The following is a 15,034-nucleotide window of genomic DNA, read 5'->3' as shown; positions in this document are numbered from 1 at the left end:
TTTTTTTTTTTTTTTTTTTTGAGACACAGTTTTGCTCTGTTGCCCAGGCTGGAGTCCAATGGCGTGATCTCGGCTCACAGCAAACTCCACCTCCCGGATTCAAGTGATTCTCCTGCCTCAGCCTTCCGAGTAGCTGGGATTACAGACGCCCACCACCATGCCCAGCTAATTTTTGTACTTTTAGTAGAGACAAGGTTTCGCCATGTTACCCAGGCTGCTTTCAAACTCCTGATCTCAGGTGATCCACCTGCCTCAGCCTCCCAAGTGCTGGGATTACAGGCATGAGCCGCTGTGCCCAGGCTGAGCTGACATTTTAATCTTCATTTATTGACACCTTAATCTCTCTGATTGGTTTAAAACTTGGGCAGAGAACATAGGGATATTATTTATTGGGTTTCTCTCAAACCTCACTGGATGGCTGTGATTCCACATTGGGGTCTTGTCTAGTAGACTATTCTGGCCTGTATTCTTTGCTTGCCCTCTGTTTATTTCCTCAGATGGGGACAGTAAATCTTGAATCACTTGGTGACCCCGTTATACTGATACCTAGCCAGTTCCCTTAGTTCCCTTATACAAGGTAGGAGTCAGGCCTTTCTCTTTCACTGAGGAATGAGGGTGATCTTCTGGTTGGCCAATGTCTCCTTTCCCTTTACATCTCTGGGTATATTTCTCCTAAATCTGTGCTGCATCTTTCCACATTTATGAAGCATCAACAAACTCGTGGTTTGTGATGTCATGGTAGAAAACAAACATAAAAGTCCAAGGGCTCTGGAATCAAACAAAGAATCAGGTAAAGGTGAGTCACTGCTCTTCAAAACAGTGTCAAGAAAAAGTGTTTTATGTAGGGAAGTTTAAACTTTCCCTCTGAAGGTTCAATAAGTGAGTCATCCCGCTGAAATAAACTGACATTACACAAATAGGAGAAAAGCAAACAAATTTATTAACTTGCATAAGCATGGAGCCATGTAAAATATGAGACTCAAGGAAGGGCCAGATGGAGCTTACATAGTTCCCTCTTCACAGAAGAGAGGGAGATGGGGGAATACAGGCTATTTTGAGGGATAATAATACGGTTTGGCTGTGTCCCCACCCAAATCTCACCTTGAATTGTAATAATCTACATGTGTCAAGGGCTGGGCCAGGTGGAGATAATTGAATCACGGGGGCGGTTTCCCCTATACTGTTCTCGTGGTAGTGATTAAGTCTCATGAGATCTGATGGTTTTATAAATAGGAGTTCCCCTGCACAAGCTCTCTTGCCTGCTGCCATGTAAGACGTGACTTTGCTCCTCATTTGCCTTCAGTCATGACTGTGAAGCCTCCCCAGCCATGTGGAACTGTGAGTCAATCAAACCTCTTTCTTTTATAAATTACCCAGTCTCAGGTATGTCTTTATTAGTAGCATGAGAACAGACTAATACAGTAAATTGGTATCAGGAGTGGGGTGCTGCTGAAAAGATACCCGAAAATGTGGAAGCAACTTTGGAAATGGGTAACAGGCAGAGGTTGGAACGGTTTGGAGGGCTCAGAAGAAGACAGGAAAATGTGGGAAAGTTTGGAACCTCCTAGAGACTTGTCGAATGGCTTTGACCAAAATGCTGATAGTGACATGGACAATAAAGTCCAGGCTAAGGTGGTCTCCGATGGAGATAAGGAACATGTTGGGAACTGGAGTAAAGATCACTGTTGCTATGCCAAGAGTCCGGTGGCATTTTGTCCCTGCCCTAGAGGTCTGTGGAACTTTGAACTTGAGAGAGAGGATTTACAGTATCAGGTGGAAGAAATTTCTAAGCGGCAAAGCGTCAAGAGGAAGCAGAGCATAAAAGTTTGGAAAATTTATAGCCTGATAATGTGATAGAAAAGAAAACCCCATTTTCTGGGGAGAAATTCAAGCCAGCTGCAGAAATTTGCATAAGTAATAAGGAACCAAATGTTAATCACCAAGACAATGGGGAAAATGTCCCCAGGGCATGTTAGAGACCTTTGTGGCAGCCCCTCCCATCATACACCCAGCAGCCTAGGAGGGAGAAATGGTTTCCTGGGCTGGGTCCAGGGACCCCCTGCTGTGTGCAGCCTTGGGATTTGGTGCCCTGCATCCCAGCTGGTCCAGCCATGGCTAGTAGGGGCCAAGGTACAGCTGGGGCCATGGCTTCAGAAGGTGCAAGCCCCAAGCCTATGCAGCATCCACACGGTGTTGAGCCTGCAGGTGCACAGAAGCCAAGAACTGAGGTCTGGGAACGTCTGCCTAGATTTCAGAGGATGTATGGACACACCTGGATGTCCAGGCAGAGGTGTGCTGCAGGGGCAGAGCCCTCATGGAGAACCTCTGCTGGGGCAGTGCAGAAGGGAAATGTGGAGTGGGAGCCCCCCCACAGTGTCCCTACTGGGACACTGCCTAGTGGAGCTGGGAGAAGAGGACCACCATCCTCCAGACCCCAGAATGATAGATCCACCAACAGCTTGCACCGTGTGCCTGGAAAAGCCAGACACTCAATACCAGCTCGTGAAAACAGCTGGGAGAGAGGCTGTACCCTGCAAAGCCACAGGGGTGGAGCTGCTCAAGACCATGGGAACCTACCCCTTCCATCAGGATGACTTGAATGTGAGATATGGAGTTAAAGGAGATCATTTTGCAGCTTTAAGATTTGACCGCTGCATTGGATTTTGGACTTGCATGGGGCCTGTAGCCCCTATGTTTTGGCCAATTTCTCCCATTTGGAATGGGTATATTTACTCAATGCCTGTACCCCCCATTGTATCTAGAAAATAACTAACTAGCCAGGCGCGGTGGCTCACGCCTGTAATCCCAGCACTTTGGGAGGCAGAGGCGGGTAGCTCACCTGAGATCAGGAGATCGAGACCAGCCTGATCAACATGGAGAAACCCTGTCTCTATGAAAAAAAATACAAAATTAGCCAGGTGTGGTGGCACATGCCTGTAATCTCAGCTACTTGGCAGGCTGAGACAGGAGAATTGCTTGAACCCAGGAGGCGGAGGTTGTGGTGAGCCAAGATCATGCCATTGCACTCCAGCCTGGGCAACAGAGCAAGACTCTGTCTCAAAAGAAAAGAAAAAAAAGAAAATAACTAACTTGCAGGCCGGGCGCAGTGGCTCACGCCTGTAATCCCAACACTTTGGGAGGCTGAGGTGGGCGGATCACCTGAGGTCAGGAGTTTTGAGACCAGCCTGGCCAACATGGTGAAACCCTGTCTCTACTAAAAATATAAAAATTAGCCGGGCATGGTGGCAGGTGCCTGTAATCCCAGCTACTCGGGAGGCTGAGGCTGGAGAATTGCTTGAACCCAGGAGGTGGAGGTTCAAATTCCTGACCTCAGGTGATCCGCCCGCCTCCGCCTTGCAAAGTGCTGGGATTGCAGGTGTGAGAGACCATGTCTGGCCGGGTATGTCTTTATTAGCAGTGTGAGAACAAACTAACACAGGCAGTGAATGATTTTTAGGAGAACTGAGTGGACCCAAAGAGCAGAGAGTAGTTTGTAAATGATTCTCTTTGAAAACTGAATGGGACCAGAGAACAGATAATGGCCAGGACAAAGTTTTTGTGTGCTCTCTGAGAGGTGGCAACAAATTTTAGGAAGGCAAGAGGCAGAACTTCATTGTGAACAAAGGTTGTCTTATTATGTGGATAAGGTCTCCCAGGTAACCTCTTGGAACTGCCCTCAGAAAAACAGATGAAAAGTTGGTCTGGGCAAGGTGACTTTTAATCTCTTACGGTAGTTAATCTTCCCTGGTTATTTAATGAGATTTCCTAGGGAGGCGGTTTTAGGCCAACAGCATTTCTTTTGGAAGAAGTCTACTCAGTCAGATAAGGAAACTTCCACAGAGAACCCCTCCCCGTGCTTGATGTGGGGTGGAGAAACCAAGAGTCCTTGTTTTTTTTTTTTTTTTTTTTTTTTTTTTGAGACGGAGTTTCACTCTTGTTGCCCAGGCTGGAGTGCAATGGCGCGATCTCGACTCACTGCAACCTCCGCCTCCTGGGTTCAAGCGATTCTCCTGCCTCAGCCTCCCGAGTAGCTGGCATCACAGGCATGTGCCACCACACCTGGCTAATTTTGCATTTTTAGTAAAGATGGGATTTCTACATGTTGGTCAGGCTGGTCTCGAAGTCCTGACCTCAAGTGATCTGCCCACCTCGGCCTCCCAAAGTGCTGGGATTACAGGCATGAGCCACCGTGCCCGGCCGACTCCTTGGTTCTGAGGCAGCTTTGATGGCTTTTTAATTTCCTTTAGTTCAGTGTGCTCAGCATGCTGAAGCACCATCCTTTGGACCATTGTTTTCTGCACCTTAATACTTTTGGTAGCCATTTCTGTGCTACAAAAACACCTGAAATGGTGTTTCAGGTAAGCAGAAAAAAGCTCCCAGCCTCTAGCTTTCCTATTTCCAAAGCTCAGCTAGGGCTCTTTCTTGGGTTCTTTCTCTGAGCTCAGGCAGGGGACAGTTAAGCCTACAGTTCAGTTCTCTGAGATTCAGTCATAAGTCACTCTTGCTACAATCTTCTGTGATTTTGCATTTTTCTTTGGATCACTGAAGCAGTATTTAGCTAATGTGCCTGTGAACACTGTCCACTTTCTATAAGGTCAGAGTGCTGCTGGCTTCTGCTGGTAGCCTTCCCTGCAGGTGACTGCTCCTGACTGAGCTTTAGAGGAATGACCAATTCTGGATTCCTCATCACCAGTGACACAGTGTGCTTCCTCAATTGGACCTTGTCTATGCCAATAGCTTAGTCTTTGTCTATACCACCATGAATATGGTTATTTGTTGTTCTGTGTTTTTTTTTTTGTTTTTTTTTTTTTTGAGATGGAGTTTCGTTCTTGTTGCCCAGGCTGGAGTGTGGTGGCATGACCTCGGCTCACTGCAACCTCCACCTCCTGGGTTCAAGCGATTCTCTTGCCTCAGCCTCCTGAGTAGCTGGGATTACAGGTGCACGCCACCATGCCCAGCTAATTTCCTTGCACTGAGACGGGTTTCACCATGTTGTCCAGGCTGGGCTCAAACTCCTGACCTCAGGTGATCCACCTGCCTTGGCCTCCCAAAGTGTTGGGATTACAGGCGTGAGCCACTGCGCCTGGACAAATATGGTATTTGATTTGACATTTTATATTACAGATTAAGTCCTTAAGAAAGACAACACTCATCCCTGATGTACTGAAGATCTTTGTTTTGTCAGTCAGTGCTTTCTACTTTCATTCTACTTATCATTCAACTTTCTTAGGTTAACTATCTTCTAATGTAAAAAAAAAAAAATGCATTAATATGTAAAAGTATAGTCTTCAAGTTTAGAAAGCCTGTCTCTTTGGAAAGTTACTGACCTCATAGCAAACTATGAATAAATTCCCCAAAGTAGGATGAACAGAGCAATTTATATCCATATATAAACATAATTATACTATACAGTTACATAACTAGAATAAAATTTAATGTAAATGTGCCAAAGAGGAGAAGAAATCACAGAAGATTTACAAAACTTACATGAAATAAGAAAATGTTCAACTATGTAACAATCAAAGCTTTCTTAACTTGGGAATCTTGGGAACCTAGAAAGTGAGGTAACCCAAGCCAAATTCCTTTGGTGTCACAGTTCCTCCTATACCAGGCCAGGCACTTGCCAATGACACTGGAGTAGGGGTAAGCCCTGGGTGTGTTGTGTAGTGTGTGAGGTAGTAGGTGAAAAACAGCAAAGAGGTAATTCTTTATTCTCGAGAGCTTCCTCGTGCACATGATCAGCTTTTGCACACGCTTGGAGGAAAAACAACACTATTAAAATGTCTTTTTAAAAGTCAAAGCTAAATGAGTATGCAATAAAGCTTTGAGAAATGGAAAAGAAAATCTATGAGGAAAACGTCAGCTTGCTTATCCAGGGAATGAGCAGGACTTAATTCTCATGCCGGCATGGGGCTGCTGGGCACCCAGCTCCTTTCCTGTGGGTAGAAAACAAGTCCCCAAGTTGCTACTGAGCCAAACTTTAAAGGCCAGTCAGGAAATGAGCAGCAGTGCCGAATGGGAAAGCCTGGATCCATGTTTTTTTCCTAAAGTAAACAAAAGATCTGCAAAAGTATTTCCTTGCACTATTTGGCAAGAGAAAGAAGCACCTGGAGAGTGCGTTAGGGAGAGAAAGCATGGAAGAAATGTGAGTAAAACAAGGAAGGTTATAATGAAGCTTTGTCTCACTAATCTCCAGAGCCCAGGTGTTCTATTAAGAAACAAAGCTGCAAATGAAGAGACATCTGAGAGAGTGGTGGATTAAGAATATATTCATGGAAAGGACAGATTTTCCATGCTTTTTGGGATCCTGAATTTCATCTTTCATTTGGATTAAAAAGACACTTAAAAAATATCTTGTAGAAAGTCAAAGTAAAAATATAAATATTAAAATAAATGAGGGCTGCGAAAGAAAAAGTATGAGCAATGAGAAAAGCAATTATCCTTGGAGGCAGAAATTTCTTTCTTGTTTCAATGCAGGATGTGATGCTGGCAATTTCAGCCATTCTCTTTCAGGCAATTTTCAGTGCGAGTGCCCAACGCTGCTTAGGGGGATATGTCTTTGCTCACCCGAGGGAGCAGGGCACAACTAAAGATGTAAGGAGAGAGATGGCATTCTTTACGCCAAGCATTCTGTTCAGCAGGACCGCCTCAGGAGGAACACAAGTTGCTCTCAGGAGGCAGGAGGTGAGAGAAATGAGGCAGCAATTACATAGTGTTGCTTGTGCTAAGTACAGAGCATTAAAAACAAAAAACAAAAAAAAAACCCACTAATGCAATGGACTCAGCAGCGGGCTCATTGCTAATTTTAGGAAGTCACACAGGTTTAGTGCTTGCTTCCAGCAGAAAAGCCTTAAAAGCCCAAAGGGTGACTGTCCTCCAGTGTTTTTTGAAACAACCAATACTTGATCTATAAAGGTTAACTGAGGAAAAAATTAATTTCTGCGTTTTCTGCAATAAACTAGGAGCAATGGATAGAAAACATTTGGCCAAATAATTTTTATAAGCATAACAAAATTCCATTTTCCTGGACCAAACCTCATCAGCCCAATTAGGAAGGATGATGCTGGGGCTTTAGGAGGCAATCAAAGGCTCATTTGATTTGATAGGTAACATCTGATAGAGAAGCATTTCCCGCTCTGGGGCCTGGATCTACTTAGTGCCTACCTGCTGGAGAAAATCAAAGATACAGACCCAGATCACTGGGATGCCAAGGACACAGCTAGCTGGACACTATTTGAAGTCCAGGCGCTCAAGTATTGCTTTTTTTCCCTCTTTATGTAACGTTAACGTGTATTTATTCATTCAGCTGCCTCTAGCTGTTCCTTACTTAACATTAAGTGGTTGTGAAACCACAGACACTGTAGAATCAGAAGCTGTTGTTTTAAACTCTTGGCCAAGTAGCAGTGCCTTGTAGCTTGCCTCTGCCGAGCTCCAGGGGCAGCTGAGGGTGGGCTGTCTGACCATCTGGAGGTTTCAGTGTGCTCCATCCATCTCATGCCAACCTGACTTGCCAGAATTAGGGTCACTGTGCTCTGAGACACTTTGAGATGATGCTCAAGGGAGCTGTGCTCTGCAGCCTCCTGGGTCCCTCCTGCAGGTGCACTTGCTTTTTCAATCTGATGCTATTTTTCTTACCCTCTGTAGGCACTCACACGCAGAACTATTATTACTTGCTTGTTACTGCATGTTGCTGATTCATACTCATAGGAAAAAGTAATTTTATCTTCAACACCTCTTCCTTGTCATTTAAGACATATGTTAATGAAAGACAGATTTTGGCATCCACTTTTCTCTGTAGCTTTGAGGCCACAATATAGATTCATTATAAATGAAGATGCAACTGTTATTTTACTTCTATTTATATTTATAACTACACCAAAGCCATCTTGCGGGTACCTTTGTGCCTCTCAAATCCCCAGCCATATTCCAAGAAACTGTATTCCAAGAAATGCTCAACATTTCATGCCTGAATTGGTATTAATGTGGCATTAATGTTCATACAATGTTTTAAATAACGATGTTTTCACTCATATTTTATTATGGACACCTCCTGATTTCACATATTTTACATTACCCTAGAGCTGAATCCTTTTGAAGACATTTTAAGGGTGTTTTTTTTCCCCACTGCAGTACAGAATGCTTTTTTTCTTTAAGTGAGGAGTATGCAAGTGAGAGTGCTCTGCGAGGAGGGATGCCAAGTGGAAGGCTGAAGCCTGAGGGGGTGGGGCGAGTGCAGAACTAGGCAGAAGCAGAATGCTGAAAAGAACTGATTGAAAGCTTTTTGCTTTGTCATTCCTCTCAGTTCCTTTCCTTCTCTTCTTTTCCAATTTGTAATTGTGGACAAGTGTAACCTACTTATTTCCTAGAATGATTGGATCTAGAATGAGCCATAACCTTGAAGGTCATCCAAAACAAACTCCTCTCCACCGCTATCGTTTTCTGCTTGACTCAGAAGCTCTTTCTTCCCTGGTGCCTTTCCCAGCAGCATTTGGGCCCATCATTACAAGTGCAGCGAGTAGAGGTTTTGGAATCAGAGAGTTCTGGGTCCGAGTTGTGACTCTGCTACTTACTAGATGTGGTATCCTGAGCAAGTTACCCAACATCTCTTCTGTAAATGGTTATCATCAAAATGAATTTGTAGGAGTTTGAGGATTAAATAATTTGTATAGTATACACAAAATCTAGCATTCAGAGCTAAATTAAGAGTAGCTAAGCAGTTCAATAGGAACTAGGACCCATGCTTCCTGTTTGACTCTGAGGCAACACTTTTTTCCATGGAAAGATACTGTCTTTCTTGAAATGTCTCATAAAACCTTTGAAAAAGTCTCTGTTGCTGGAATACTGTGTGTACTGCCTTGTAGATTAATAACAATACCTCACATATATTTAATGTTCTAGAATTGACAATGCACTTTCACAAGCGGGGAAAATACCCACGCCAACACTAAGTCTCCTGATGACTAATAGAGGCAGGAAGCAGGAGGAGCAGAGGCTTTGAAAGAGGTCGATTAGCGATGCAAATGTGAAGTTATCTGCACTTGTGAGGAGCATAACAAACATCAAAACCAATTAGAAGTAACAATGTGTGATCTATTCAGGCTTCAGGACTTTGATGAGTTGGAAGTTTTGGGGTTTAACAATCCAGATGGTTCTGATAGCTTTAAGTTTTGCCTCCAAGAGGGCAGCTATCTGCATATGGGTGAATTTTCACGTACAAGCTAGAGTACAGCAACGACATAGAATCACACACAGGTAGAAACCGGGACATGTTCACAATCTGTAGACAAAGCATATGGAACTGAGAGAGGCAAAGCAAATAAGTTCTCAGAAGTCAATGTTAAATGGGTGTTTCAATACAGGCAAATGTGTCATACCGAATGCAAAACTTTTAATAATAGAAACTGTTATCTTGACTTTCTCACAACCTTCGGAAACAGTTCCTCATGTGTGAGAATTTTTACATTTGGACGATGCTCAAAAGTGAACGTTTAGAAATGGAGAAAAAAAATGAAGAGTGCATTTAAACAATATATTCCATTGTTTCTGTATTGTAAGAAGATGAAAGAATATACCTTTTACTGCTGGAAAGAAAATGGTCCTTTTGAAATTCAGCTCTCTCAGAAGATGAATTTTTAAATATCAAACTCTGCCTAACCAACTGGTCCTAGCTTTATGGATGTGAGGGCTAAATTAGAATTTCATGCAGTTATCAAATATTTTAAACTAATACCCAAGCAGTTACATTTGCAACACTTCATGATTTCTTAACATCTATAGACAAAATTCCAAATAGGTCTTTCCCTTTTCTTTCTGTGCCAAAATCTACATTTCTGTATAGCAGCAAACCCTGAGACGGAAGTTGTCGTAGGTAGGTTAAGAGACAGAAAGACTGACCAGGCAAGCAGAAGACACTGGTGGAAACGGCCCTGCTGCGCAGCCATGTGGAATAGGAAGGCTATGCTGGACAGAGCCCAAAAGAGACCAGTTTGTGTCTCACAGTCCAAATTTGGTTGATGTATTTTTGAAGCTTCTAAAGGTTAACTCACATGCTGTAATACATTATAGAAAGACACGAAGTCGAATTTTACTGTGCCAGTCAAGAGGCTGGCTTGAATCCGCTATTTAGAACTGAGAGAGACAGTACAATTTACATGTGTGAGAATGTGAGAATAATTTTACCTTCTGTTGTTTTTAAAACCACCTTGGGCCATGATTTTTAAATGGAGACACAAGGAGATCTGCTGGGGTTCCCATAGCAACATTAACTTATCTAAACTGCCCTTGTTGTATGTAATACTTTCATGACTAGTTTGGCTTTCTAATGTACACTTTAATTATGAAATACAACTGAGTTAAGAGTCTTGGGCAAATTTTAATGTTTATATTTACTGACTTATGCATGTTTAAACAGAAAGCTTGATAATTGTACTTTTGAGGACTTGCCATCAAGGCAAGTTTGTGCAAAAACCTTTATGTGGTCTTCCTTGCCACTGATCTCTGACCTCACTCCATTCCATTCTATAGACAACTCCTCAACCTCTCTCAATACATTTGTAAGACACCATGTCTCAAACTGATCTCAGATGGCTCCAGTTCAGAGACTAGAAGTCAATACACCTGCTATTCTAGGTTATCTACAAGCTGACCCCCTTCCCATCTTTTCTACCTATCCCTCATCATTAATGTCCCACACCACACTTGTCTTCTCACCATCTGCTGAGAATGTACATTCAAGAACTAGACTGAGACCTACCTCCCCCAAGAAACCTGATTCTTTTCCATTCTTTTTCAGAGCTGATCTCTCTCTCTCTCTCTCTCTCTCTCTCTGGAAATACTATTACTACTGCTACCACTGCTATATGATGTGTTGGGTGTGACTGGACAGCATCCCTCCCCTGGTGTTTTTTGACAGCAGTGTCTTGATTTTCCTTTGAAGAACTTTCTTCCATTCCAGGAAGTGAAATTTCCTTCCACTCCAGGTTGGAGTGCAGTGGTGCAATCTCAGTTCACTGCAACCTCTGCCTCCCAGGCTCAAAAGATCCTCCCACCTCAACCTCCTGAGTAGCTGGGACCACAGGTGCGTGCCACCATCCCTGGCTAATTTTTGTATTTTTGGTAGAGACAGGGTTTTTCCCATGTTGCCCATTCTGGTGGCATCATCAGTTAAGCTGCCCTGCCCCAGCCTGTTAAGAGATGAACCAATGACTAAAGCTGGACCAGTGATATTCTTCTAGAAATTGGATTTTAAGTGAATTCAGAAAGAAAAAACAGTTGGAACTTAATTATTCCAGTGATGGTTCTTTCAAGAGTATTTATTTGTTCTAGGTTCTGTGGTTCATAATCAAAGTCTGCTAGCTGGTAAGTTCCCTATTTGAGTGTTTGTATATTGTCTTAGATCATGATTTACAGGTTTGGGATATGCATATTTTGTTTTGCCAGCTGGACTCTATTTATGCTCCCTGAAGAGCATAAACAAGGCTGGGTCTTTATTGTTCGTATTATTCCATTGAATTCAGCACTCAATATGTAAGTAGTCAATAAATATTATGTAATGAATATGAGACTAATCTTAAAAACTTCATTTTACAAAATGTGATTTGCAAGCCAACTTATGTCCTTTTTGAAGCAAGGGAGTAAATAAATTTTTTTTTTTTTTTTTGAGATGGAGTCTCGCACTATCACCCAGGCTGGAGTGCAGTGGTGTGATCTCGGCTCACTGCAACCTCTGCCTCCCGGGTTCAAGTGATTCTCCTGCCTGAGCCTCCCCAGTAGCTGGGATTACAGGTGCCTACCACCACACCTGGCTAATTTTTTTTTGTATTTTTAGTAGAGGCGGGGTTTCACAGTGTTAGTCAGGCTGGTCTCGAACTCCTGACCTCGTGACCCGCCTCCTTGGCCTCCCAAAGTGCTGGGATTACAGGCTTGAGTGACTGTGCCTGGCCCTCGAGTGGATAAATACGTTTTAAACTGCCACAATTTAAGAATTTTCTTGGGTATGACAGTTGTCTTAAACAGAGCTTACCACTGATACCAGAAAGGGTCTGGATCCAGACGCCAAGAGAGGATTCTTGGATCTTGTGCAAGAAAGAATTGAGTCCATACAGTAAAGTGAAAACAAGTTTAAGTAAACAATAGGCTGGGTGCGGTGGCTCACACCTGTAATCCCAGCACTTTGGGAGGCCGAGGCGGGCGGATCATGAGGTCAGGAGATTGAGACCATCCTGGCTAACATGGTGAAACCCCATCTCTACTAAAAATACAAATAATAATAATAATAATAATAATAATAATAATAAGCTGGGCGTGGTGGTGGGCGTTTATAGTCCCAGCTACTCAGGAGGCTGAAGCAAGAGAATGGTGTGAACCCAGGAGGTGGAGCTGGCAGTGAGCTGAGATCACGGCACTGCACTCCAGCCTGGGTGCCAGAGCAAGACCCCATCTCAAAAAAAAAAAAAAAAAAAAAGTAAAGCATAAAGAATGGCTACTCCATAGGCAGAGCAGCCCCAAGGGCTGCTGGTTGCCCATTTTTATGGTTATTTCTTGATTATATGCTACACAAGGGGTGGATTATTCAGGCCTCCCCTTTGTAGACCATATAGGTAACTTCCCGATGTTGCCATGGCATTTGTAAACTATCATGGCACTGGTGGGAGTGTAGCAGTGAGGATAGCCAGAGAACACTCTCATTGCCATCTTGGTTTTGGTGGCATTTGGCCGGCTTCTTCACTGCAAACTGTTTTATCAGCAAGGTCTGTATGACCTGTATCTTGTACTGACTTCCTATCTCATCCTGTGACTAAGAATGCCTTAAACTCCTGGGATTGCAGCCTAGTAGGTCTCAGCCTCATTTTACACAGTTCCTATTCAAGATGAAGTTGCTCTGGTTCGAAAGCCCTTGATACAAGAGCTTGTCAGCTTACATATCTTTTTTTTTTTTTTTTTTTTTGGAAACAAGGTCTCACCCTGTCACCCAATTTGGAGTGCAGTGGTACAATCTCAGCTCACTGCAACCTCCGCCTCCCAGGCTCAAGTGATCCTCCCACCTCAGTCTCCTGAGTAGCTGGGACCACAGGTGTGTGCCACCATGTCTGGCTAATTTTTGTATTCTTGGGAGAGATAGGGTTTTACCATGTTGTCCAGGCCGGTCTCGAACTCCTGAGCTGAAGCAATCTGCCTGCCTCAGCCTCCCAAAGTGCTGGGATTACAGGTGTGAGCCACTGCACCTGGCCTAACAACTTGTATATCTAAGAATAGCCTGAAAATAATGTCAGCATGGGCTATACTTCCCCAATTTTAGGAAAGGAAAGAGGAACTAAAATTCTATTTCAGATATCAGCCTCTGAATTTAAAAAAAAAATTGGGAGAAAAAAGACAACAACAAGACAAAAAATAATACACTTTGACCTTGGGCTTGTTGTAGCTTTCCCTGGAAATAAGGTGTGCTTTCTCTCTGCAATCAGATGACAATGGGAAGAGTCTGACTGTGTTTGGGAACTTGTTTACTAAGCCTAAACAAATAAACAATTTTTTTTACTTGCAAAAAATGTCAAGTTACATTTTCTCAAAATTACTTGACATAATACTAATTTAATTGAATGCTTATAAAAATCAAGGAACAAGCAAAATGGTTAGATGTAATAAATTCAAACAAGCTTGGGCATATCAAGTTTTCAAAGCACAGAAAAAGGCACACTGTGCCAAACCACTTACATGTGCTTAAAACGCACAAAGGAGCTCACCTATGACAAAACAGCAGGAAATACAAATTCCCTTCTTTTTTCCTCATTGTCTTTTGAGAAACGATAGACTTACAGTAGTCCTTGAATAGCACAGTCCTCTGGCTTTGTACCTTAACATGTTACAAAGTTCAGTCTTGTGAAAGGAGTGTAGATACCATATTGGAGCTATTCTGAGTCTGGTGCAATGGTTTCTGGAATTTGCCTTGAATCCATACTCGGTGCATTTTCACTTGTTTTTTCCTATTAACTTGTAAGCGGCAATCAACCAGATTTTGCTTTTCATCTAAACTGGCTTTGCAGAACATACTGTGGACTTCCCCTGTGAGACAAAAATGGCAATAAAAGATATGACATGTGACTAGAGATGGGGGAGGTCAGGAATAGAGCACTGATGGAATAACTGACCATCTAAATTTTATTTATACAAGAAACACTCTCTAGAACAATTTGGTGAAGGAAACCTGTGAAACCAAGCGAGTTTCTTCTATTTCACAAAAATACACCATGCATATAAAAATATACCTGTTTACAGACTAACACGGCAGACATCAACAGATATATAAAACTATTGGTTGCAGCTTTCAATATTTTGAAAGGTGCTCCCTTTCTGAGTTTTTGTTGGTTTACAGAAACCCAAAACGGCAGATTATAAAAGTACTCACATAAATTTGGGGAAATCCTTGAATGCAACATTCACTTGGTACTGTTAGAAATGCATTTTTAAAAATGAGAAATTGGTCGGGCATGCATGGTGGCTCATGCTTGTAATCCCAGCACTTTCGGAGGCTGACGCAGGCAAATCACCTGAGGTCAGGAGTTCAAGACCAGCCTGGCCAGGGTGAATAACTTGAGGTCAGGAGTTTGAGACCAGCCTGGTCAATATAGTGAAACCCCCTCTCTAATAAAAATACAAAAATTACCTAGGCGTGGAGGTAGGTAATCTCAGCTACTTGGGAGGCTGTAATCCCAGCTATTTGGGAGGCTGAGGTGGGAGAATCGTTTGAACCAGAGAGGTGGAGATGGCAGTGAGCTGAGATTGTGCCACTGCACTCCAGCCTAGGCAATAGAGTGAGACTTTGTCTCAAAAAAAAAAGAAATCAGCTAGAGATAAGTAATTTTCCTTCTTCTTTCTATTTTGAAAATGTATTTTTTTTTAGACATAAGGTTCACTCTGCTGCCCAGGCTGGAGCACAGTGGTCCAATCATAGCTCACCATAGCCTCATCTGCCCCAGCTCAAGTGATCCTTCCACCTTAGCCTCCCAAGTAGCTGGGACTACAGGTATGCACCACCAGA

The 15,034-nt window shown here is 43.0% G+C and overlaps 1 protein-coding gene across 8 annotated transcripts in view; it reads right to left on the bottom strand.

Moving 5' to 3' along the window:
* Positions 1-5,002: 5,002 nt before the first annotated feature.
* Positions 5,003-15,034, bottom strand: part of METTL8 (methyltransferase 8, tRNA N3-cytidine) — a 120,568-nt gene continuing 110,536 nt past the window's right edge. For 4 of the 8 annotated variants that reach the window (XM_058441258.1, XM_058441251.1, XM_058441260.1 and 1 more), the window contains one exon: positions 12,486-14,058. In XM_058441258.1, coding sequence (XP_058297241.1) covers positions 13,868-14,058 — 191 coding nt within the window. In that variant the 3' untranslated portion in view covers positions 12,486-13,867. Of the gene's footprint in view, positions 14,059-15,034 lie in introns of all 8 variants that reach the window. The other 4 variants (XM_032755411.2, XM_032755410.2, XM_032755415.2 and 1 more) reach the window with 2 other exon arrangements.

Source organism: Hylobates moloch, unplaced genomic scaffold, assembly GCF_009828535.3.
Source record: "Hylobates moloch isolate HMO894 unplaced genomic scaffold, HMol_V3 SCAFFOLD_1, whole genome shotgun sequence".
In the NCBI taxonomy this organism is placed as follows: Eukaryota; Metazoa; Chordata; class Mammalia; order Primates; family Hylobatidae; genus Hylobates; species Hylobates moloch.
Note: the sequence above shows the minus strand (reverse complement) of the source record. Positions and strands in the feature narration are given on the sequence as shown.